This window comes from Amphibalanus amphitrite, unplaced genomic scaffold (genome assembly GCF_019059575.1).
Source record: "Amphibalanus amphitrite isolate SeventyFive unplaced genomic scaffold, NRLGWU_Aamphi_draft 000815F_arrow, whole genome shotgun sequence".
NCBI classification, from domain to species: domain Eukaryota; kingdom Metazoa; phylum Arthropoda; class Thecostraca; order Balanomorpha; family Balanidae; genus Amphibalanus; species Amphibalanus amphitrite.
In genome coordinates, this window is record NW_024882309.1 from 77,443 (window position 1) to 101,481 (window position 24,039).

The 24,039-nt window shown below is 54.8% G+C and overlaps 1 protein-coding gene across 3 annotated transcripts in view; it reads left to right on the forward strand.

Annotated features, from left to right (window-relative positions):
* Nucleotides 1-23,811, forward strand: part of LOC122366542 (serine/threonine-protein phosphatase 6 regulatory ankyrin repeat subunit A-like) — a 76,415-nt gene extending 52,604 nt beyond the window's left edge. For all 3 annotated transcript variants that reach the window (XM_043338915.1, XM_043338914.1, XM_043338916.1), the window contains exons 19-24: nucleotides 4,495-4,635; nucleotides 5,418-5,505; nucleotides 11,639-11,868; nucleotides 13,788-13,950; nucleotides 21,386-21,618; nucleotides 22,561-23,811. In XM_043338915.1, the coding sequence (XP_043194850.1) occupies nucleotides 4,495-4,635; nucleotides 5,418-5,505; nucleotides 11,639-11,868; nucleotides 13,788-13,950; nucleotides 21,386-21,618; nucleotides 22,561-22,652 (947 nt within the window). In that variant the 3' untranslated portion in view covers nucleotides 22,653-23,811. The remainder of the gene's footprint in view (nucleotides 1-4,494; nucleotides 4,636-5,417; nucleotides 5,506-11,638; nucleotides 11,869-13,787; nucleotides 13,951-21,385; nucleotides 21,619-22,560) is intronic.
* The last annotated feature ends 228 nt before the right edge of the window (nucleotides 23,812-24,039 follow it).

A 24,039-nucleotide genomic window follows, 5' to 3' on the forward strand; every position in this document is an offset into this window, starting at 1 on the left:
TAATTGCATTTCCAGAACTTTTTTTCGGAGAACTCCTGAAGTACGAAGTGCTTTCGTTTGAAATGCCTTCAGACTATTATTTGCCCACACGACATGTATAGCTGGCAGTGACAACGCAGCTTTGCTTTGAAGGGAATTTTCTGTCGGCACACCGAGTCTATGCATCTATCATTGTCGGATGTGGCTGCGTGACGCGCTGGTAATAGACGGAAAGGCTTCCGACTTCTGAACTGTGTGCTTACTTGATTAAAACGTTTTACTTTTGTATTCTCTACACACTGGTCTCCCTTCTGTGTGATGTTTCTACGAAAGGTATGATGAAGTCACATTTCCCTTGGATGGCAATAATAAACGCCCTGGACTGGTCCTGGCCCACTCTTGTGGCTGAGATCCACTCCGCTGCCCACCCCCGGCCTCATCCGACTCTCCCCAGTAATGGTCCTGTCGGAGGGCTGCTGTTTCGTTATCCCCGCGAGTCTGACCAGCCCCACTCCACCGCCCATGGCTAGATATCGCGGCGCTCAATTTGCCGATGGGAAGTGCTTTGTCAGCTTTAGATAAGAGAAGTGACAGCGTAAGGAAGCAAAAAGTATCAGAGCCCGAGGGAGCTTTTGGTAACTGACGATGTTTTTTTTTGGCGTCTAGAGTGGCTAATAGCCTGGACAATGGGGCCGTGAAAGAAATATGTGGTTATTGCTGCTCCGTAAGAGCCTACTTCCTGTGCGATCTGACTTGATGGAGTGTTGCACGCAGCGTGGGCCATTTTCCTGTCGATTTGCTATTTTTTTCAGTTGTCTACTCTTCATTTATCTCGCCGGTATCTTTCGTTACATAACGCACATTTGTCTGTCCTGTGGCTCTTCTGAATGTTGATCACTTCCCTCACTTGTGCTACATCCGCAGGAATTGTGCTTAATTGGGGGTTTGTGGGGCACACAATCTGCAGGGATTAGTGTGCTGCGTTCGCAGTCGGCCCCGTTGTTTTCTGTGTCAGGAGCGCCGCTCGCCCCCCTCCGTCGGCCGCTCAATGGCGCAGTCTTGTCGTCATCATCAGCCACTTACCGCTGCTGCTGCTGCGGCCTGCTGACGGGGCTGATCCTTTGAGGCGGGAGAGGAGACGACCACTCGTCTCCGACCCTGGAAACACAGGGACGGAAGAGCTGCGCAATCGTGACAGTTGCTGTGAGGCAACTGTGGGGCCTGACGCGCCTGTCGGCGAGTGGGATCTGCCTGCCGTGTCGGTGTGGAGTGTTGAGTTACCACTCCCTGACGGTAGGAGCTCCCACCGCAGACCATCTCCCTGGGACAGCGCATTACCGTGTCCCCGGGGACGCCGTATCGACACCAAGGCCGCGGATTTACCGCCGCCCATCCGTAATGCGGCATTAGCCTGTCCTCGGCCCAGACCAGTCTATATATTCACGGCGAGTCCGCTAAATCACCGTCAATAAATGCTGCTGGAAATTTATTCCGATGTCCCCCAAATGTGGTCCATACATTCGCAGATAACAGACAGCTGCGATGTTATCGGTTGAGAGCCTATGCTTCATTCGAGCCGGCACAAATTAGGTTGTTACGAGAAAAATTGAAAAGGAAAAAGCAGCGCTGATGACGTCACTCGACGGGCCGACGAATTCAACGCTCATTTCGCGTCGGTCGGCCCTCGCGTCGCGGCTGATGTCGCTCGCTCCGGAGGCGCTGACGTGGGGCCTCGCCCGCCCTGTGTGTGTGCCTCCGCCTTAGTGCTTGGGCCTGTCACCCTGCCGGAGCTGTCTGAGGCTATCAGCTCCATGAGCTCCTCGCGCGCCGTCGGTGTGGACGGCGTGCCGCTATTCGCGATTGTGCGTAGTTTTGCTGTGATAGGACCCCATCTTCTTCACTTCATCAATCACTCCATCTCTTCCTCCGTCTTCCCATCCGCTTGGAAACTCGCCCGCGTCATCCCCGTCCACAAATCTGGCGACACCTCAGACCCCAGCAACTACAGGCCCATCTCCATTTTATCCGCACTATCCAAGATCATGGAAAAGGTCGTTTCTCGCCAACTCGTGTCTTATCTTGTGAAAAACAATGTTTTGTCTCCGCACCAGTACGCGTATCGTCCGTGTCATTCCACGGAGGACGCCGTGCTCGACGCTGTCCACTGGATATCAACGCAGATCGACGCTGGACGAGTCGCGTCGCTGACGACGCTTGACCTCAGCAAGGCGTTCGACAGCGTTGACCACGGCGTCCTCCTGGACAAACTGGAGTGGTATGGTGTGAGCTCGATGTGGTTCAGGAGCTACCTGCACGATCGGAGACAGGTAGTGACCGGCGGCTCCTCCGATCCCCTCCCGCTGACCCATGGCGTGGCCCAGGGGTCCATCCTCGGCCCAATCCTCTTCCTCATCCTCATCAACGACCTTCCCTGTTTCCTCACCCATGGCCGACTCCTCTCCTACGCAGACGACACCCAACTCCTCGACCACTCACTTCCAACAACCCCAGATCTCTCTCAGCTCAGATGTCGTGTCGAGCAGTCTATCTTCGATCTCCAGCTGTGGTTCCAGGCCAACAGTCTAAAAATGAACCAAAACAAAACCTTTGTCACTCTCATCGGAACCCAGCAAACTCTAAAAAAGACTGAGTCATTCTACGTCTCACTCTCCGGTAACGACATTCGGCCAAGTCAGACCGTCAAAATTTTGGGTGTGCTGCTCGACCGACACCTGACGTGGGATCCCCACATAACCATGGTTGTGCGTCGCTGCAACTCCATCCTCGCATCCCTCCACAAAATCCGGCACCACCTCACACCTGACGTCCTTAAACTCTTAGTCCAAGCCCACGTGTTCCCACACATTCAGTATTGCCTGTCCGTCTGGGGAGGAGCCGCCAAGTGTCAAATGCAGCGCGTCCAAAAGACGATGAACTTCGCCGCCAGACTTGTGACCGGGACACGACGGTCCGAGCATATATCGCCGGCGTTGGAGTCGCTTGGTTGGGAGAGGGTGGATGTGATGCTGCGCCGCCATGATCATGTTCACGTCCAGAGAGCCCTGTATAATGACCAATGTCCCCCAGCGATGTCGGCCATGTTCACCCGCCGGGCCGAAGTGTCGTCACGTGACACTCGCGCGGTAGCAGCCGGGAAGTTGCAGCTCCCGAAGTGGCGGCTCGCAAGAACTCAGCGGGAGTTTGCATATAGAGCGGCAGCATCGTGGAATGCGAAGGACACCGCCATAGGCACCTGATTTTAGAATGTCAACCTGCTGATGTCAACTTCTTACATGCGGATGATGCGTTTGCGAGTGTTTTAATGTAATCGTCGATGTGTTTTAACGTAGCTTTTGCCATTGTATCAGCATCATATATTTTTAATTGGGTCTCACTTAGCTCCTATGTCACCATGTCACATTCCTGACCGGATTCTTAATACCCACCCCGTGGAAGAATTCTAATAAATGACTTTGACTTTGACTTTGACTTTGAAAATAAACTATTGGTAATGCTGCTGTTTTAGCTTAATGCATAAGGAGGTTGTTTCACTTTGGTTTCACTGGCGTTCATCAGTCTGCTACAGTTTGAATCATGAATATATTTGCGTCGGAAAACTGTTAGACTATCATCTCTGTCGTTGCCTTTTCAGGACACACAATTCGAAAAGCTGTATATCACTATTCACTTGCTCAGCTGTTCTTTGTTGCCATGTCTCGATTCAGCGCGTGGGGCAGCGAGTATTGCAATTCAGCTCTGCTGTGATTACTGATTATGGCACCCCGATGCCAGTCTCGCACGATCCGAGTATTTCGGGTGGATCATCTCGGCCTGTCCCGGCGGCTCGGCGGTGTCTCATGGCGGCCCACCAGCTATGCCCCTGCCCCTCCCTCTGATTCCGGCGGCCGCCTGCCGCAGCACTAATCCCCCGGACTGCGGGGGCTGACCGCGCCGGTCCGAGTCGGCACAATTAGGCAGCGCCGGGTCTCCCCAGGATACACTGGGATTAGCCGGCGCCGAGTGCTGCCGGGGCAACTCAGCCGGGTGTGCGGAGAGGACAGCCGGCCCTGGGCACCGGCCGGGTGCCTGTTGACCCACGGGAGACGTATGTAAATGGAGCGTAAATATCCGGGACAGTAAGGGAATGGCGGCGGCACACAGGCACCTGTTGGTGCTGTAGAAGACTGCTGGTTGTCTGGCGTGCTGCATAGGGGCTCTTTCTAGACCGGGCAGTGTTGGAACAGGTGGTGGGTGTTCTTTCAGCCGGTGCTATCAGGTAACGAATAGAAGACAATGCGACTTGTTTATATAACAGTCAACACATGTGTCGTTTGATTAGCGTACAGTGTGCTAAGTGGCGTGCTATTCTGGTGTTGCTATGCTAGCCATGTCTCAGTAACCCTATCTGCGTGTGTATTCCAGTCCATGTGTGTTCATGTGACCTTGTGTGTACCATGTTAAGCGTGAGTGCCTCTGCACCGTTAACCCCGCCTCTCCCCCTCCTCCCATGGCCAGGTCGGACGGCGCTGCACGTGGCGGCGGCCGCCGGCCACGTGGGCGTCATGGGCTCCCTGCTGCAGGCGGTGGGACGCGGCAAGGTGGACGCGCTGCTCGACAGACAGCACCGCTCGCCGCTCCACTACGCCTGCCACAACAGTACGTAACTAGCCCGTCCCACGCCTGCCACAACAGTACGTAACTGGCCCGTCCCACGCCTGCCACAACAGTACGTAACTAACTCGTCCTACGCCTGCCACAACAGTACATAACTAGCTCGTCCTACGCCTGCCACAACAGTGCGTAACTAGCTCGTCCTACGCCTGCCACAACAGTACATAGCTAGCTCGTCCTACGCCTGCCACAACAGTACGTAACTAACTCGTCCTACGCCTGCCACAACAGTAAGTAACTAGCTCGTCCTACGCCTGCTACAACAGTACGTAACTAGCTCGTCCCACGCTCGCCAGAACAGTACGTAACTAGCTCGTCCTACGCCTGCCACAACAGTACGTAACTAGCTCGTCCTACGCCTGCCACAACAGTACGTAACTAACTCGTCCCACGCTCGCCACAACAGTACGTAAATCCTTCACCAGCTTTTACCGGGCGCGGCAGACAGGATGGTAACCGGAAGCGGGTCGTAGCCGGGAGCTGGGCAGACCAGACTGACAAAATCCTCCAAACGGACGGATAGAGCTGGCTGCTTGGTGAACATAGTTGACGGGGCTGCAAATGCACATCAATGTGGTTAACGTTTTATTCTTATTTTCGCATTGCAACGCTAAATGTGTCTGACATGTTGATGGATAGTGACTTCACTCTGCCTTTGTTTTTGCCTTCCTGCGGGCTGTATTTGAGCAGATGTGACATCCTTCGGCTGTATCTGTGTCTCCGCGGTCAATAAACCTCTTATCTGACCTGCGTCCGTGTCCCGCCAGGTCACGAGGCGTGTGTCGAGCTGCTGCTCCAGTACACCGACTCCAAGACGCTGGTCGGCGCACCCTTCTCGCCCTTCCACGCCGCCGCGTAAGTACCGCTGAGGACGGGGAACCTAGGGGAACCTATGTGGATAGATAATTGACGGTGGGGACGTATGGCCACCGCGTCGGATTCAGGGATACTGTTTGGTACAGGGGCGGGACAATGTTTGGCGCAGCGAATGGATATTGTTGGATGCAGGTACTACTGGATACGGGGACCGTACACTGCTTGCTGGATACATCGACTGTACTCGTATACCATGTGGTGCGGAGACGTCACTGCTGGGTGGGTGGTAACAGCGCGATCTCCGTCCGGCCCGCCTGTAGTGGAGAGGGCCGATATTGGCCGTCGGGCCATCGGTCTGAACGGGACACCACTCTCCGTGACGTGATCGCTGCAATCTGGCCACACTCGGAGCTCGCCACCGAACAGGATATCTCGATGGACGGGCTATTCTGGGGTCGGTTTCCGCCGCCGATCTTTATATAACGGTGGTACTATTCTCACATGCGTGCGTCATTTTGAAATGTGGTCGCTGATCGTCCGGTGAATGTCTGTAGCAGCTGGAGTAATGTGGTGAGAGCTGAATCCCGGGCTTTAACTTGGTTTTGTTCTATTTATTGGAGTTGTGATGTCCACTAGTCCACCCAGTGACAGTGACCACAGTAGGCGTGTTGAGCTAGGCGACTTAAGCGGCGGCAGCGGTTGTCACTTTATTCACGCAGTGTAGGTGCCAGTTATCCCACCACTCTGGTCCCGGCGACTCTTCAGCGTTCAATTGGTGATGCTGAAACGTGGCAAAAACGGGAGTTTGCCACAAAGCGAGGCGCCCATTCGGTAGACTGGGTCTGAGAAGCGCCACTGGAGACCCGAGACTTACGGATGATTTCGTTTGTACAGAAGTTGAACAACGAGCGTTGGAGTTTGAAGTAACTTGGAGACTTATCCCGAAAATTTAACTTAAAGTGCTGTTACTAGGTATAATGCATGTTTGCAAGAAAACCGTTTTCTGGCGAAGATTTGGCTAGGCTTTACTAGTGCTGAAATTCGTATTCGTTAGGGGTGATGTTTGCGCCTTTTAAAGAGAGCATTTGTTGTGAAGTGTGGACTTATCGTTCTGTATCCATGCCAGGCTGTTGTCGATGCTTACGTGTGCTCGATCACGTTTGTAGCGTCAGGCTCGCGTTTTTATCAAGGAGACACTGCCGCTACCGAACTTCTATCCCAAAATCCGCTCCTGATCCCAGCTGGTTACATGCATACGTCGCTGGGCTAAATTTATTTTCATTTTCTGTGTAACCCTATCCTACAGAGCCCTAATTTACATAGCTATCAAGGTGATGCCCTTTGTTGTCTGAACTTCAAACGTGGCTGCAGTCTAGCCGGACTCATTCAGATGCGACACTTTTCGCTGTGTATGCGCTGCGTTTTAGCAAGGCTTCCGCTTTTCTGAAGTGCAAGACTTGGTGGTAAAAATGTGGCTGCCGGCAGCTGTGACAACCTAATGATTTTTACAGGGATGTAGGTTAGGACATATTTATATACACATAAAACTTAAAAGGGATAATGATGTCCACCAACGCTTGGTGAGGCAGTTCAACTATGACTCGGCCGTTGCTGTAACTTTGCTGTTATGACGTCAGCTGGTGGAAGAAGACCAACTTCCAAGATGCGTAATCATCATCATCATCATTTATTCTTATGTCCATCCATGGTAAATGGCTTTTCGGGACAAGTGTCAAAGTACATACAAAGATAAAATACACATACGAAAGCTAATAGTAACACTAAAATGCACAACACCCATACGGAAGCACAAAGTATATGTTTGAAGACACATTAGTGACACATTCATATCAGTCGCGTTCCCTCAGCCAGTCTCTCGCTCTTTTGCGACACAGCGCTGCTGAGCGAGCCCCTGTCACACCGGCAGGGGCGCGATTCCATTGGGCGGGCGCGCGGGAAAAGAAAAACTTCCGCGCATGTTCACTGTTTACCCTGGGAATCTGCAGGGCACCAGCCACAGCGGCTCTGGTGTCCCTGGTGGAGACATCGGATCGGTGCACAATGCCCTGGGTTACGTTGGACGGCGCTTGGGGGTGATAAAGCAAATAATGCACCTGTGCAACATCACGCTCAGTGATCAATGAGTCAATGGATGGCCAGTTCAGGTCTACCATCAGTGGTGATACATGGGCAGACCGTCTGGTGCCCTTCACCACCTGCGCACAGTGGTTGATAACCTTTTGTAAACGGTGGCGCTGGATCTTGGTACACCCGGCCCACACCGTGGAACAATACGAAATGTGTGGAAAGATCAGCGTTTCTACTATCATTTTTTTCACCATCTCGGGCAATTTGCCGGTCATTTTTGAGAGACCACCGAGTGTGGCATAGCAGCGCCGCACCACGCTCGAGACGTGAGCTTCGAATGTGAGTCCTCCATCTACTGTCATCCCCAACACTTTGACTGTTGGAGAAGGTTTGATAGTTGCATTGCCAAAACGAACAGATAATTGAGACGGAGATCGTCTTCTGGTAGATTTGATAAGAGTTAGATCAGCTTTGTTGGGATTGATTTTCAAACAATTTTCATCAAACCAACTATGCGCAGTGGCCACGGTGCTCTCAACAGTCGCTTGGAGTTCCGTCAAATTATTGGACTATCCCTGGTGCAAGAACTGCACATCATCGGCGTACATCACAATTTTTGAGCCATCCATATAAGACACCAAGTCATTTGTAAATACTAAAAATAAAATTGGTCCTAACAATGACCCCTGAACCACCCCATGAGTAATGGGTAGCGTACCTCCAGTTCCACCTCTCACAGACTGCCTGCGACCGCCCAGCCAATTTTCAAACCAATGAGTGTCAATCCCGTACCAGCCGAGCTTCTCCAGGAGCCGGCGATGCTGGACGCTGTCGAAGGCCTTGGATGTATCAGCTGTGGTAAGGCAACCAATGAACCCACGGTCCATACCATCCATTAGATAGCCAACAGCATCCAGCATCGCCGACTCCGTGGATCGTCCCGGCCGGAAACCATGCTGTTCATCGCAGAGAACATTATGAGTCAGCAAGAATGACATTAGCTGTGTACACACGACGCTCTCTACTAGCTTCGCAACGGTCGGCAAAACAGACACCGGTCGGTAATTGTTAGGGTCCTCTGTGTTTCCTGCCTTATGTATCGGTACTACAGTCGCGAGTTTCCACTCCGGCGGCAATAATACTGATTGGTTCTTTGGGCGGACTGGACTAACGACCCACGTTTCCGTTTTACTGGTTTCTTGATTCGATTTCATCTCATCTGGACGAGTTAAGCTGATGTCCGTTTTGTTCCCTTCTTCTGTGTGTGCTTTGTGAGGGCTGGTTTCCATTGGTCGAACTAACCGGTGGCTATCTTTCCTCGTACAATTTTGAGTGAGAAGGAAAAAAACAGAGCCTTTATCAGTCAAAGAAAAAAAATCGAATGATGCGGTGATAAACCAGTTGGATTGTTGTATCCATCAATTCGAGCTGTTTGAATAATCAGTTTACATTGCCTTGTTTTCCTAGAGGAAAACGGGTAGAGGTAACCGCCAGAGCTGGCGGCGCGATGCCACTGGAGGAACAGTACCGAGAGCATTGGATGCTGTTCCGCGCGACAGGCATGCACTGCGGCACAGTATCGCTCCAGACGTGACGGCCGGCCCTCCACCCAGCCGCCCGGTCTGGCGGTACGGTCCGTCCGATTCTGGGCAGCGATGACCGTGTCAATACGGGTAATCCCTTCTGCCGATGGGGAGTACTCCCCGGCAGTGACCGCTGTCAGTATGTGGCCTGGCGGTGACGGTCAGCGATCGGTCAGCGCTGCTGTGTGACAGGCGCGGATACAAGGGGGGGGCCATGGGGGCCATGGCCCCCCCCTTGGCCGATTTTTTTTTCAAAAATAAAATAAAAAGTTAAAAAGTTAAAAAGCTGAAAAGGGGGCCTCCTGAAAATAAAGTGGCCGAAATCCGATGAGTTTTTTTTTAACCTACCCACTTAGTTATTTCTTAGAAGACTAGCTGAGAAGACTTCTTTGTTAGAAGATTGGTAAAGCTTTTCATAACTTGGAGGTCTCTTATACTCACAGAGATGACCACTTTTACAGGGCCTCCTAACCTGCACAGAGGGCCTCCAAGCCTGCACAGATGTTGAGATGTTGCCTGAACAGCTAGATAAGCTCAATAGACGCAGTTTTTTTTTTGGGGGGGGGCCAACAAGTGGGAAGATGGGGCCTCCAACAGGTGGGATTATGGGGGGGCCTCCTGGTTTCTAATGGCCCCTCCCTTGGAGATTTTCTGGATCCGCCCCTGCTGTGTGAAGGTCAGCGGTCGGTGGCGCTGATCGCTCCGGCCGTCTCCGGGTGAACTGGCGCCGATGGGCCGTCAGCGCCAGTCAGCTGGACCTCACACTGAGCCCAACCGGGGCGGAAACCGGCGGCTACCTACCGACGGTAACAGGACGGCGGTGGGCCGGGTCACTGCTCCACACAGATTACAGACACACACGGGGCGCGGTAGGCTGTCGGTCTGATCGGTGGTGTGTCTCTCCCTATACCCGAGGCCGCTGTTACTCTGTAACGGCGGCTTTTATTTATTTGTTATGCCATTTATTTGTTATGCTGATCGATTGACTATCATGAAAAATGGCTGAAAACAGATTGAGCTAATCAGTGATTCGATGCTGTCTGGGAGTGTTTTATTAGAAAGCGTGCCTACCTCATGCCTGGGTGGTTATTTTTATTTCCCCTGGCGTTGCCAGCTCGATTGGTAGCGCCCGCCCCCGCCCTGGTCGGCTCCCGCCGTCCATTCGTCTGTGTCGGCTGCCGACCACACCGGCCGCTCTCCAGCAACAGGCTGTTTACTCTATCAGCCCGGTAAACCGATACAGAGCGACGGCGGCAGAGAGAGGCTCTGATAAATGAATCAAATCAGACGTCAAATCATGTCGCCAGAGCTCAAAGGTCCAGTCGGATTGCAGTTCATACAACGCCCGTTAAAATAGGATTGACACATTTGGTTGATGAGCTGGAAGCTAAGTTTGTCGTGTATCATCGATTTGATTTACAAATGCGATTCGCTTTCAGTTCTCATAGACATCGCTTGTTTTCGATGTACCCGATTGTCTGTGACAGTAACGATGCTGTGTACGATATACCTACCTAGGTACATTAGCATCTTAGTTGGATTAAGAACTTCCTGATAAGTCTTACGTCAAAGGCGCTAAGCTTTATTGTGTAACACGTTGTCACCCAAAACAAAACTCGACATTTTCCCAACTCATGAATCATTCTCCCGATCAACTGAAGACCTCGGTATCAATCGCTGCGTCTTGGAACGAACATTCCCTTGAGAAAAAAAAACAGCTCACATTGACACCACGCCCCCCTCTGGGCCGGTCCGTGTGTAGAACTCCGGTCCGGGTGCGCCGCGGGCTAATGAACTGCGCAGTGCGAGCTCAGTATGTGACGTCACTGTCTGTCGGCGAGCAGACGCTAATTGGACGGCGGTTAATGACGTGCCGATGGACCCCCCCCCCCTCACACCCCACGGCTCGGTGTCATAATTATCTGCCCGCGGGCGGAGGTCGCCCGGACGACTCGCCGGGGTAGTCTCTCTCCTTTCCTGTCTGTGGCTGGTCAGCGGTGCTATTAGCCAGAGCTCCTGTAATTAACTCCCGCCTAGCTGGAACTGGGACTGGCGCGAGAAAATGAACGTCGGAGTGTTAACAAAAGCTCCCAGAGAGTAATGCATTTCTTATAAATGGAACTTTTTTAGAATAGCAATATAGTTATCAGCGTGGTATAGGTGTATAAAATAGCGGAACCTGTCGCACTGTCTTTCCTGACTTTACGAACTGCGTGTTCAGAGAATGTTTTCAGGGACAAGTTTTACCCACACACTTCAAACTGAACGATGATCAACTTTTTCCTATTCGAGATGGGAATTGGTCGACTAACGAAGCCTCGGCGCTGAGTGTTTTTAACGACGAAGTCTGCTCGAAATAGCGTGATTACTAGCGGCATTACTAGCGTGAATTCATCGAACACCAATTTACGAACGCATTTATGCGTGACATGCACGCCTCGCCTATACCCTCACCAGTGAGAGTGCCTCCTACAGTGACCTCCCTCCGTTTGCGCCGCCAGGTACCAGGGTAACGAGCACTGTCTGTCCGCGCTGCTCACCCACTTCGGCTCGGCTCCTCTGGGCGGCGCCGACGGCCGCGGCCGGACGCCGCTGCACGTGGCCGCCGAGCGCGGCCGGCGCGACTGTGTGCCGCTGCTGGTGACCTGTCGGGAGCCGCTGACCGCCGGCGACAGACAGGGACGGACCCCGCTGCAGACGGCAGCGAGACACGGACACCTCAGCACCGTCGGTGAGCGGCGCGGGAGACCGGGAAGAGGCGGGAAACTTAGCGCGGAGTTGGAGAGTCTGAGGCACGCGCAACTTTAGTAGTCTGTGTCATTCAGGTGGTCCTACCTTTGCTAGGTGACAAACAAGGGAACTTGTTTGCCCCCAACATTTTCCTCTGTGTCTGTCCCTGACGTTTGATGTGAATGTCACCTTGTCAGTCCAATAGTGTGACGCTTTGTCCCTGCTGTTCACAGTGTGATTGTCGTCTTACCTGTCTAGGAGTGTGTTGTTCTGTCCCCACCGTTCCCTACTCTGACTGCGACTCCCCGCCGCCCCCAGAGTGTCTGCTGGACGCCGGCTCCCCGTAGGCTACCATTCTGACTGCGACTCCCCGCCGTTCCCAGAGTGTCTGCTGGACGCCGGCTCCCCGTAGGCTACCATTCTGACTGCGACTCCCCGCCGTCCCCAGAGTGTCTGCTGGACGCCGGCTCCCCGTAGGCTACCATTCTGACTGCGACTCTCCGCCGCCCCCAGAGTGTCTGCTGGACGCCGGCTCCCCGTAGGCTACCATTCTGACTGCGACTCCCCGCCGCCCCCAGAGTGTCTGCTGGACGCCGGCTCCCCATTCTGACTGCGACTCCCCGCCGTTCCCAGAGTGTCTGCTGGACGCCGGCTCCCCGTAGGCTACCATTCTGACTGCGACTCCCCGCCGTTCCCAGAGTGTCTGCTGGACGCCGGCTCCCCGTAGGCTACCATTCTGACGGCGACTCCCCGCCATTCTCCAGTGTCTGCTGGACGCCGGCTCCCCATAGGCTACCATTCTGACTGCGACTCCCCGCCGTTCCCAGAGTGTCTGCTGGACGCCGGCTCCCCGTAGGCTACCATTCTGACTGCGACTCCCCGCCGCCCCCAGAGTGTCTGCTGGACGCCGGCTCCCCATTCTGACTGCGACTCCCCGCCGTTCCCAGAGTGTCTGCTGGACGCCGGCTCCCCGTAGGCTACCATTCTGACTGCGACTCCCCGCCGTTCCCAGAGTGTCTGCTGGACGCCGGCTCCCCGTAGGCTACCATTCTGACGGCGACTCCCCGCCATTCTCCAGTGTCTGCTGGACGCCGGCTCCCCATAGGCTACCATTCTGACTGCGACTCCCCGCCGTTCCCAGAGTGTCTGCTGGACGCCGGCTCCCCGTAGGCTACCTTTCTGACTGCGACTCCCCGCCGTTCCCAGAGTGTCTGCTGGACGCCGGCTCCCCGTAGGCTACCATTCTGACGGCGACTCCCCGCCATTCTCCAGTGTCTGCTGGACGCCGGCTCCCCATAGGCTACCATTCTGACTGCGACTCCCCGCCGTTCCCAGAGTGTCTGCTGGACGCCGGCTCCCCGTAGGCTACCATTCTGACTGCGACTCCCCGCCGTTCCCAGAGTGTCTGCTGGACGCCGGCTCCCCGTAGGCTACCATTCTGACTGCGACTCCCCGCCGCCCCCAGAGTGTCTGCTGGACGCCGGCTCCCCGTAGGCTACCATTCTGACTGCGACTCCCCGCCGCCCCCAGAGTGTCTGCTGGACGCCGGCTCGCCGTAGGCTACCATTCTGACTGCGACTCCCCGCCGCCCCCAGAGTGTCTGCTGGACGCCGGCTCCCCGTAGGCTACCATTCTGACTGCGACTCCCCGCCGTTCCCAGAGTGTCTGCTGGACGCCGGCTCCCCGTAGGCTACCATTCTGACTGCGACTCCCCGCCGTTCCCAGAGTGTCTGCTGGACGCCGGCTCCCCGTAGGCTACCATTCTGACTGCGACTCCCCGCCGTTCCCAGAGTGTCTGCTGGACGCCGGCTCCCCGTAGGCTACCATTCTGACTGCGACTCCCCGCCGCCCCCAGAGTGTCTGCTGGACGCCGGCTCGCCGTAGGCTACCATTCTGACTGCGACTCCCCGCCGCCCTCAGAGTGTCTGCTGGACGCCGGCTCGCCGGCCGGCCACCGGGACCGCGGCGGCCGAACGGCGCTCCACCTGGCCTGTGAGGCCGAGCACAGCCGCGTGGCCGTGCGACTGGTGGAGCGAGTCGGTAGGCCGGCACTGCTCAACATCACGGACAAGGCCGGGCAGACGTGAGTATCAGACTAACACAGACAGGGCCGGGCAGACGTGACCAAGTACAGTGCAATCATAGACAAGATCGTAAAGACGTGAGTACGGGAAAGTAACACAGATAGGCCGAACATATGTGAGTACGAGACAATTTCACAGACACTTTATGATGAGTGCGGGGACGTGTAGTATCACCCCAGTCTCCCCCCCCCCCCCCCCGAGAGGTCCCCCAGCATTGTAAACCGGCGGTGTTTTCAGCAGTGCTATGCCACAAGGGAAATATCCGGTCAACTTTGCGTCATACTGATCCCCGTCCCAAAGAGAAATGGTGTTTTGCTGTCCGAAGCACAGAGGTAACGTAATGTATGTAAAGTAAGCACCAATTACTGTTAAACATTGCGAGCTGTTTCGGTAACCGCTCGTAGCCATAAACATTCAAGTGAAAGCATTTTGTGTCGGAGAGTATGTTTTGGCAGCCAAGGCGTCTCTTTCCGCGGCGGTGAGTTATTCTAAGCTCCAGCGCGAAGCGCAGTTAACGCTGCAACGCCATAGTACGTCGCTACATCGTCTCGACATCGTGAATCTATCAATTGGACGTGCGCCGTCGAGCTGCAATTTGATAGATTGGCGGCCAAAAGAACGGCGGAGCTTAACGAGTGCTCCCGGCGTAATTTCTGACCAAATTGACTCTTGTTGGTTTTCAACGCTGCGCAATAAATTTTGTGATTACAGGGAGCATCATTGGCACTGTTGGAAAATAAGAGTGGAACTCGTACAGTGGAACCAAGTTTTCATGTAACTGGGTAAGCTCGTAGACTGTTGCTCAGACTTGGTATTAATCGAATTGCTTTTAGGTTCCATATTACGCAATCTTGCCAACTATGTATGAAGCGTTTGCATATGTATTTATGTAACTTGCCTGGACGGTCTTCCATAGTGAAAGGAGGGATATCCCATCGGTTCATTCAGTTCAATATTTCAGCTGTGGTCAGGAGCGTGACCGAACTACTTCGCTAGCCTCCCTCTCGTCTATCGGAGTGTATCCCGACAGTGGGAATCGACGGCGCCGTCCACCGTGTGACAGACAGACAGACATACGCCGCCGTCGGCCCCCGGTCGCTGAATATCGTCCGGCCGGTGAACGGGACACGCTCTGCCCGCTCCCAGGGGAGGCTCGTGATTGGACTGCTCTGTGGTCGGCAGTAGTTCGGTCACGCCACAGAGGCAGACGGAGGAGCGACCACTCTGAACGGGCGGGGCGGCCCCGACGGCGACTAGCTGAATGGCGCGCAGATATTTGAAGGCACTTTATTCAGAGAACACGGCAGCGAGATATAACAGAGGTACAGCGAACAAATTAAGTAGGTATATGAAGCATACAGAGTGATGGCACACAAGACTATGGAGTCGGCTTGCCAGAGGAAATTACGAAGTACATTATGAACACAGCTTTATTCGCAGCCCATGTATAACAGAAGCAGTGATGCCCCACCCATCCTCAGCTCGGTACTCTATTCCGGCTCCCCTCCCACTGCTCTCCTCTCTCCGTCCGTCCGTCCGGTACTATAATGTCTGTAGGCAGGCCGTCCCCCCGTCCGGTACTGTAATGTCTGTGGACGGGCCGTCCGTCCGTCCGGTACTGTAATGTCTGGTGGACGGGCCGTCCACCGTCCGACGGTCGCCCGTCGGCGCCGCGCCTCTGCTGGATCAACCCGGACGGATTGGGTTAGGTCGGCCGGCGGCGTCTGTCGACGGGAGGACCGTCCCCGCGCGGCCCGGTGGTGGTGAACGCTGGGAGAGGTGGGGACACGCAGAGGTGTCCCCGGCGTGAGATATAGCCAACGCTCGAGAGTGAATGTTGGGCAAGAATTTATCAGGAAGTCTTACCTTGGTGGTCGAGTTTTTTTCTTTCTCGAGTGAATTGTATCCTAACCATGCATGCCATGTTATCCATTATTCATCAATTTGTTTTAGTCGAGCAGCACCATGTGTGCCGCCTAAATATGCGTTGCGGTGAAAAATCACGAGTCCCGCCCGCCCACCCATCCCTGCCTGTCAGCAGGAGCTGGACCGAAACCAATTTCCAGTCGCTCACGACGTTTAATCCCTCAACGGGCCCCACCGGTGAATTCCTGTTACCCTATTTCGGTGTCCAATCTCGCGCCGTTGACCGTGATGTATGACCACTTATCCTGAAACTCTGGGAAAAATGTGGTTATTTACATTTCAAGATATCCACGCGGACTACGCCAACAGCCAAACAAAGAGCGGGGATTCCGCTACCTTTGTGGTCCGACTCGTGGCTGGCCGGACGGCCGTTTCATCTTGCTGTCTCGGTTACGAGGGCTAGCTGTGACGGCACGGAGTAGGGAGAACTGACTGCGACACGTGCCAGCCAGCGGTGGCTGCGATATACTCGTGTAATGGGGGTAGCGAGGGGATGGGTCGCCTGTTGAGGCCGTAGGAAGGGAGGGACGGCGGAAGGCTGTTGATTTGGAGAGAGGGGTGTAGCACTTTACCTGTTGGTTTGGGTGGGACGTGGACCAGCTACCCGTTTGTTTTCTGTCTGTGCTTCAGTCACGTGTTGGTTTCGGCCGCTGAGCAGTCACCTGTTGGTTTTGGTTCTGCCGCGGACCTTAGTAATTGGTTTGGTTTATCTGCGGACCTGTCGCATGTTGGTTTGGTTTATTTTGGTTTTGCTGTGGTCCGGTATACCGTGTTGCGGTGGCCGACGGACCCCGCCGCCGGCCCGCTGCCAGTCACCATCCGCCGGCCGCTAATCGCGTTACTGCTCGGCGCTCCGCCTGCCACCGTCTGGGAGGGGAGGCCCGGCCCGGCGGTCGACAGACCGCGCTTCCTATAAACGTCCGCGGGCCATCGCACGGCGAACCGGTCACAGACGAGCCAGACGAGTCTCAGATAGAACTGACCCACCACAGGCGGATCTACTCACACTCGGCTGGACACAACGACTCCGTATCGCACGTCCCCGTGAACCCTAATTAACTAACAACCAACTCACACCGAGCTTTGAAGCACACGAGTCCTAAACCTAGTGCGGTTACCGCATACGGCATGCTCATAATCCACCAACTTGGAGCGATTTTAGCACTGAAATAGCCGGTTCGTTTCCACTAATGCACCAACTGGGATCCTTTGTGACCTGACAGCGTCAGTGCTGGCTGTGGCCCGCCGCGTCACGTTACATCACCGTGTGATATCATTCCATGACGTGCGGGATATTTAGTGATCACACACCGCGCTGCCACATATCTCCCGTGTGTTGGATTGAGTGACGGCTGCTTCGAGAACGGCTTTTCTGTTATCTCTCCCCCCCCCCCCTTCAGCATAGAAGGGCATTCTTTTACACAGGGCTTGTATCCACACACGAAAGTCCCTCCCGTACTCACGCGGGCGCACCTGCTCTCTCGTAGTGCGCCCTTCCTCTTGCCCCGGTGCCGTGTCCGTCCAGACTGTGACGGAGCGCTGTTTTGATTGCCGACGCCTTCTGGTGACGGTAACTGGTGTGTTTTGCGCTGCCGCAGATGAGCAGGCGCCCCAGCAATCCGCTATCGGGCTGCACTGAGCTGGTGCCCTTCCTCAGCATTTGAGCGGGGGGGGGGCAGGGTCGGCGTGGTAACCTTGGGGGGGGGCGTCAATTTATGTCAGTGATGCATGTTTGGAAAACACGTGGTAAACCTTACCGCAAGCCGCTCTATCATTTGTGGTAGTGTAATTTGCCACTAAGTAGACGTTTCACGAGCTGTTTTGTGATATGATTGATGCAGAGGAGTACGCCGGTTAGTTTGTTCAGATCTTCACGCTGGCACACTCATCCTGCCTGAGATTTCCCTCGGTAAAACTGGATCTCCACTTCTCATAAAAGAATTCACGTTCACATAAATCGTGTGGACGCGCAATAGCTCACCGGGAAACATTTGCAGCTCCGGACCATCCACATTACCGTGGCAGGGAGACAGAGCAGGAAGACTGATCTCCTCTGTTCTCAGTCCGTTGAGCATTCTTCCCCGAGACTTATCATGGTTTGGGTGACGGCAAAATATGTATGTGCACCACTCGGCTCTCTCGGACGTTACATTACAGCAGTGAGTGGTGGTTTTACTTAAGATATTCATCTATATCTGTGTCGGATATCGGTGTAGCTGTATGAGATATTAGATAGGAAGCTGTATCTATCGGCGCGTCTCCAGTAGTGCGATTCCGCTGTCGTGATCACTCCAGCTGGGTGCCAGGAGATTCGGCGAAAATGGCTCGGATCGGCCCCAGGGGAGATGGGACCAACGAGGCGGGACGAGACCAGAGGAGAGACGAGGCGAGACCAGAGGAGAGACGAGGCGAGATTGGATGAGACTGGACGAAATCGGCCCAGACGGGACGAGACTAGAGGGAGAGACCAGACGAGGCTGGAGGAGCCGAGAACCAAAGGAGACCAGATGAGAGACCGATCGAGGCTGGTCGAAATGCTGAGACGTTAGAAACGAGACCGATCGAGACGGAACCGACCCGGACCAGATGATATAGGCTGGATGAGACGGGACAGGTGGCGTCGGACGAGGTAGAACTTGTGTGACAAGATTAAGTACAGGGATGTTCACAAACAACTGACATATTTTATTTCCGAATAACGAGAGAACACTTGCCCTCAGCACGGTGATCATGGTATGTGTAAATAGAGTGGACTTCTAAGTTTTTTATTGAGGTATTTTGGGGACTTATCATTTTCGTTTCTAAGAAGTTACAGCGTATTTTGCAGATGACGAGTTTTTGGAACAGTGCACGACTCAGCCCGAAACAGGAAATTATCCCCCGTTTACGGGCACGTGCCTGGAGAATTGCAGCACCTCCCACCGCACTCGTCAGGAGTTTTGAAGTCCTTTGGGCCGCTGCTACAGACCATGTCACTCACTGAACTCACAGGACAAGACCACGGTGTTGAGGTAGAGAGAAATGGCCGGCTATGGGTGAGAGGTGATGCGCGAGATAATACCCCCTCCCCCCTGTTCTCGTATGAGACCGATGATCGTTGTTACTGCACGTGGGGTGGTCCCGACGTGCCAGAACCACCGATTGGTGTAGGTGTCGGCGCATTTCCGCTGTAGCAGCTAACGGGAGCCGTTAAAGATGGTGCGGTAACACTCTGCAGCCACTGTCAGCCTGTGGCTATGATTTATGACAATAGCACTTCCATACCCACCAATCTTGGCGTTCCTTAGGAATTTGCCAACAATATGCAAATAGTATAAAAAATAATCCCCCGAAAAATTAATATGCCAAATTTTAGACGAATTCGTGGACTGGTTCAGTCTTGGTGGCAGATCGTCGCCGCGAAAACTTCATTGTTTTTCCGCTAAATTTCGTCGCCAAGTCAAATTTCCCTATTTTATTGTTTTCTTATTTGTTTGAAAACTCCTGGTATGCTACCTAAAGGAGTTATGCACATACAAAACTTTTTTCAACATGCTTTCGAATGGCATACAAATCAAGTCTCTATGAGCTCTCACTTGTTCACAAAGTCGTTCAAAAATGTGTCAGTTTTTCGTGAACATCCCTGTATGTGTTAGACCGGGACTCGAACAGACGGTATGAATGTGGGAGGACAGGACGCGGAAGGCTGAGACGAAACGAGAGGATACTGCCGAGAGTGAGACCATACAGGACAAGCCTGGACCAACCCCGACAGAGACAATCTAGGGCCGCAGCTCTATTTAGACGACACAATCCCGGTCACCGGCCAGCCTAACTGGCAGCGCCCTGTCACTGATACAGGATTGATGTCGTGTGATTATTGTCTGGGCCTGTCGTGCGGATTTATTCCCCGATATTTCTGTATTGTGTATCTGGTCGGGCGATAGGTTTATATAGGACAGCCTAGTTTGACTAAGCCCGCGCTGGCAGCTGGTGAAGTGTGGGGGTCGCGGCCGCTCCCGCAGGTGGGAAGCGCTCACCGCCGGTCTCCCTGTCCGCTGATGACCTCTGGGCGGCGGGCGGCGGGCGGGCAGCGGTGTGTCGGTGGCTGTGTATAGCCGATCGGCCCGAATCGCTCCCTCGGGGCCGGGACCAGTTCGGTAGTGTGATAGGAGTGTGCGAAGGGTGATTGCTTGCAGGCGGGAGATGACACAGCCCGCTTACGGGACTGGTTTATGGGCCGCGTATGCGACAGCTGGTCTGCAGTGTTTGTAATTGTGTTCCCTGGGCCACGCGGCTCCCTTTGTGACAGCTATTCTGTTTCATTTGTCGCTGTCATAAATGTTATCAGATGAACGATAACTAGGTCCGTTAATTCAGCTCGTCTTCAGTATGACTGCACGTTTATGGCAATAAACCGACAGCATCGCCAATCAAGCATTCAGCACCGTCTTCATTCGTAGTTGTCGATATTCAGGCCGACTCTTTCAGCGTTACCGTTGCTTCCAGCTAAGCTTCACTGGGGGATGGGAGGCGCTCTTTTGGATTGGTGGTTCGGAGCGTCGCTTCAGCTCGATAAATTTTGAAAGAACATTGAAGAACTTTGTCGATTTCCTTGTTTTTTATATAGGGGAAGAGGCTGTCATTTGTGTTATGTTTGGATGTTCGATTTATCAGACAATCTCTCCACGGGCTACAGATCAACAGCTGTGAGAACTGAGAACTTATCTGCTTTTTGTGTAATTTATCTTTTGGGATGTGTGAAATCCGCGAGCTTGCAGGTGAAAACGCACGCTTGGCATGCGTCTATAGCTTTACCACGAAAACGTTTAGCCCGCTCAGTTTTGAACGTTTCGTTTAGCGTAAAGCTGTTTTAGTTTCTGCAGTGAACAGTTTTGTATGCCGACCCTGGGGGCTGAGGCGCCGCTCGCCGCTGTTCTTGGTATGAAGTTGTCGTCATTGCCGGTCCCAGAGGCGGTCCCTGCTCCAGTCCTGGTGGTCCCGGTTCCGGTCCGCGGTGAAGTGATCCCCTATGTCCCTCCCAGCGGCCTGGCCGCCGGTCCCTGGCTCTCGTCACTGTCGATCAGCCGCCGCGGCCGGCCCGCGACTCTGGCTCCGACCCAAAGCAGACCTCCTGGGACCAGCGGAGACATTAATTATTGAATCAGATCAATTTATCAGCTAGTGATTGACCTGTGGACGTTGGGCTGCCGCGCGACTGACTGGTCCTGTGAGGCTGACCGGGCTGCCCTGGCGGGTGACCAACTGCTCAGCTGTATCCGGGTCGTGTGGGGTGACTAGTGACCTGACCTGACCCGACCTTCAGGTGGCTGGTGACCCGGACAGGTCTTACTCCGCCCCAGGGCGCAACACCTGGCCTGGCACTCCCTGTCCCGCCATGTCCCCCTTTTAACAGGACGCTGCACACGACTAGTGATCTGACCTGTACCCTTCCCCCTAGTGTGCTGCATACCTATACGGCTGCTGACCCTCTCTGACCTGGCCCGCTCTGCCGCTCTCCTCCCGCAGGGCGCTGCACGTGGCGGCCCGGCGCGGTCTGGTGGACGTCACGGACGCGCTGGTCAGTCACGGCGCCTCTGTGAGCTGTGTGGACGCGCGCGGCTACACGCCGGCGCTGGCCACCACGGTATCGGACGCGCACGCCGACTGTCTGTCGCTGATCCTGGCCGGAGACAGGGCCGACCGGATGGCGACGTCCGTCCGGCTCTCCAGCGGCTCCAGTCAGCGGCTCAGCGAGACGGGTTAGTGGGGAGGGAGGGAGGGAGGGAAGGTCCTCCAGCGGCTCCAGTCAGCGGCTCAGCGAGACGGGTTAGGGAGGGAGGACTGAGGGAGAGAGAGAGAGAGAGAGAGAGAGAGAGAGAGAGAGAGAGAGAGAGAGAGAGAGAGAGAGAGAGAGAGAGAGAGAGAGAGAGAGATAGAGAGGGGATTGAAGGAGAGAGAGAGAGTGATAGAGAGAGAGAGAGAGAGAGAGGGGGGAGCTGTCCAGCGGCTTCAGCTACCCGTCCAGCAGAGTCTAGATGTCTGGGTAGTCCCAACGGGTTTTCTATACCCGAGCTCGTCATCGCTCATCACCATAAATCATTGTATGTAACCCCTCGCTGTCCATTATCACATCAACCACACACCACCCGAGGCGTCCCCGCCCCGTCTGTGTGGCACGCTCTCCGTGTCCACCCCCTCCGGGTGGACGCTGTCGGTTGATGTGACTGGACCGGCCGCGACGGACCCCCCCCCCCCCCCCCCGGGCGGTCAGCCGACGGCGCGTGCCGGCCAGCCGGCAAATCTGACCCGACGGCCGCGACCTCACGGTGGTTTATTGCCGCCCAACCGGGCCCAGACGCGACACGCGACCGACGGGACGGCTGACATGTCGGGGGGGGGGGGGCGTTACGTGGTACGATGGCTGATTGTATGTGATCTTGGATTGCTTGCCTACTGTACCTACTGTGTGGTTGTGGTATGTGACACTTTCGGTGACAGACGTTAACAGTTGTGCCATCTACTGCTGTATGTGACAGGTTTAGTGAAAGATGTGTCCAATGTTGACAGTTTTCGTGACAGTTGTGTCAGTTGTTGAGTTTAGGCGACAGCTGTGTCAAATGGTGATAGCTGGGATGACAGCGGTGACAGACGTGTTGACGGTTGTGGGATTTGTCAACTGACGCGATGTTTTGTACCCCCAGGCTCCGCCATGAAGAGACTCTCTTTGGCGGCGCACCTGGAGTCTAGTCTGGAGGAACAGACTTACCAGAGCTCAGACTCCGAGTTCTACTAATAAACTCCAGTCTGGAGGAGCAGAATTACCAGAGCTCCGACCCCGAGTTCTACTGACCGACTAGACTCCAGTCTGGGGTCCAGCAGGCAAATCTGGAGGATCAGACGCATCGTAGCTCCGACTTTCAAGTTCAATTAACAGACTGAAGACGTTCTCCAGTGCCTCGAGAAGTGCCTGCCCGCGGCGGTCGGCCGGCCGGCTGGAGGCTGTGTCTGCTGCCGGCAGAGGGGGAGGGACTGAGGTGCCGGCCGCCCCTCGCTGCTGATTACGCGCTGTCCGGCCGCCGCTGACGCGATCAGCGGCCGTGCGCCGTATGTAGCGCGGGGCTCAGAGTCGTCCGTGCGTGTGACGGGATCTCATTGTACTGGGACGCCGCGGTCGTACCTGATGGGACCGCCGACTGGGGGTCTGTGGGGCCGGGGTGTCGGTGGCAGCCGCCGGGCAGGGTCGTACCTGATCGGACCACCGGCTGGGGGTCTCTGGGTCCGGGGTGTCCTGCCCAGCCGCCGGGGAGGGGCCGCACAGCAGCTGAGGACCGCTCCGTCCGTCCGCGCGGTCCGGGACCAAGTCTCGCGGGAGGTACGATATTAGTCTTCACAGACCATAACCGTATATACAGCTAGTGGGCCGACAATAATCCACGGGGAAGGTTTTGGCGGGAGTGGCGGGGTCGCTGCTGAGCAGTTGTAAGGTATTTGGGAGGGAGGGGAGAGAGAGTGGCGGAGGGAGAGCGGAGAGAGTAGCTGAGGAAGACCGCCATTTCACAATGCCGACGTTGGTACCTGTTGACTGAGCCCGTGTGCTCGGATATGATCTGCGCTTCCATTCCGTGCCAACTGGGCCTTGGCTGAAGGCCGGTCGTCCATAAGAGGCAGTGTTATTCGCTGAACTCCGTATATTCCGGTCGGGTCGCGCCGTGCCTTGGTGTACGTACTAAATGGTGCCTTACACAATACACACCCACACATACCATGTACTGTGATAGGTGCCGGGGTAGTGCGGGCAGGCGTGGCTCTCCGCACGGACCAGACTGTTAGTAGGTATGTTGACTGGCCGCCGGGACCGTGTCACAAGTTACAGTTCTGGGCTTCTGTGGCCTGTGCGCCTGTTGAACCCACTGCGGAGAGGAATGGTGCAGCAATATACAGACGGTCCCGTTTAATTTTGTGTCGGACGGGCTGGGAGTGCGTGAGGAAGATTTAGTTGTACTGACGGCGACACTTCGGATCGGAGCCTGTGCTTAGCACGGGGTCGTAGATGGTAAGCAAACACTGACGGTGTCTATTGTCTAACTAAAATGCATGCAATGCTTTGCCGTACCTGCAGTATCTACACACAATCTACGTAACCTACAAATTGTTTTTTTTTTATTAATTTTTCGATTAGC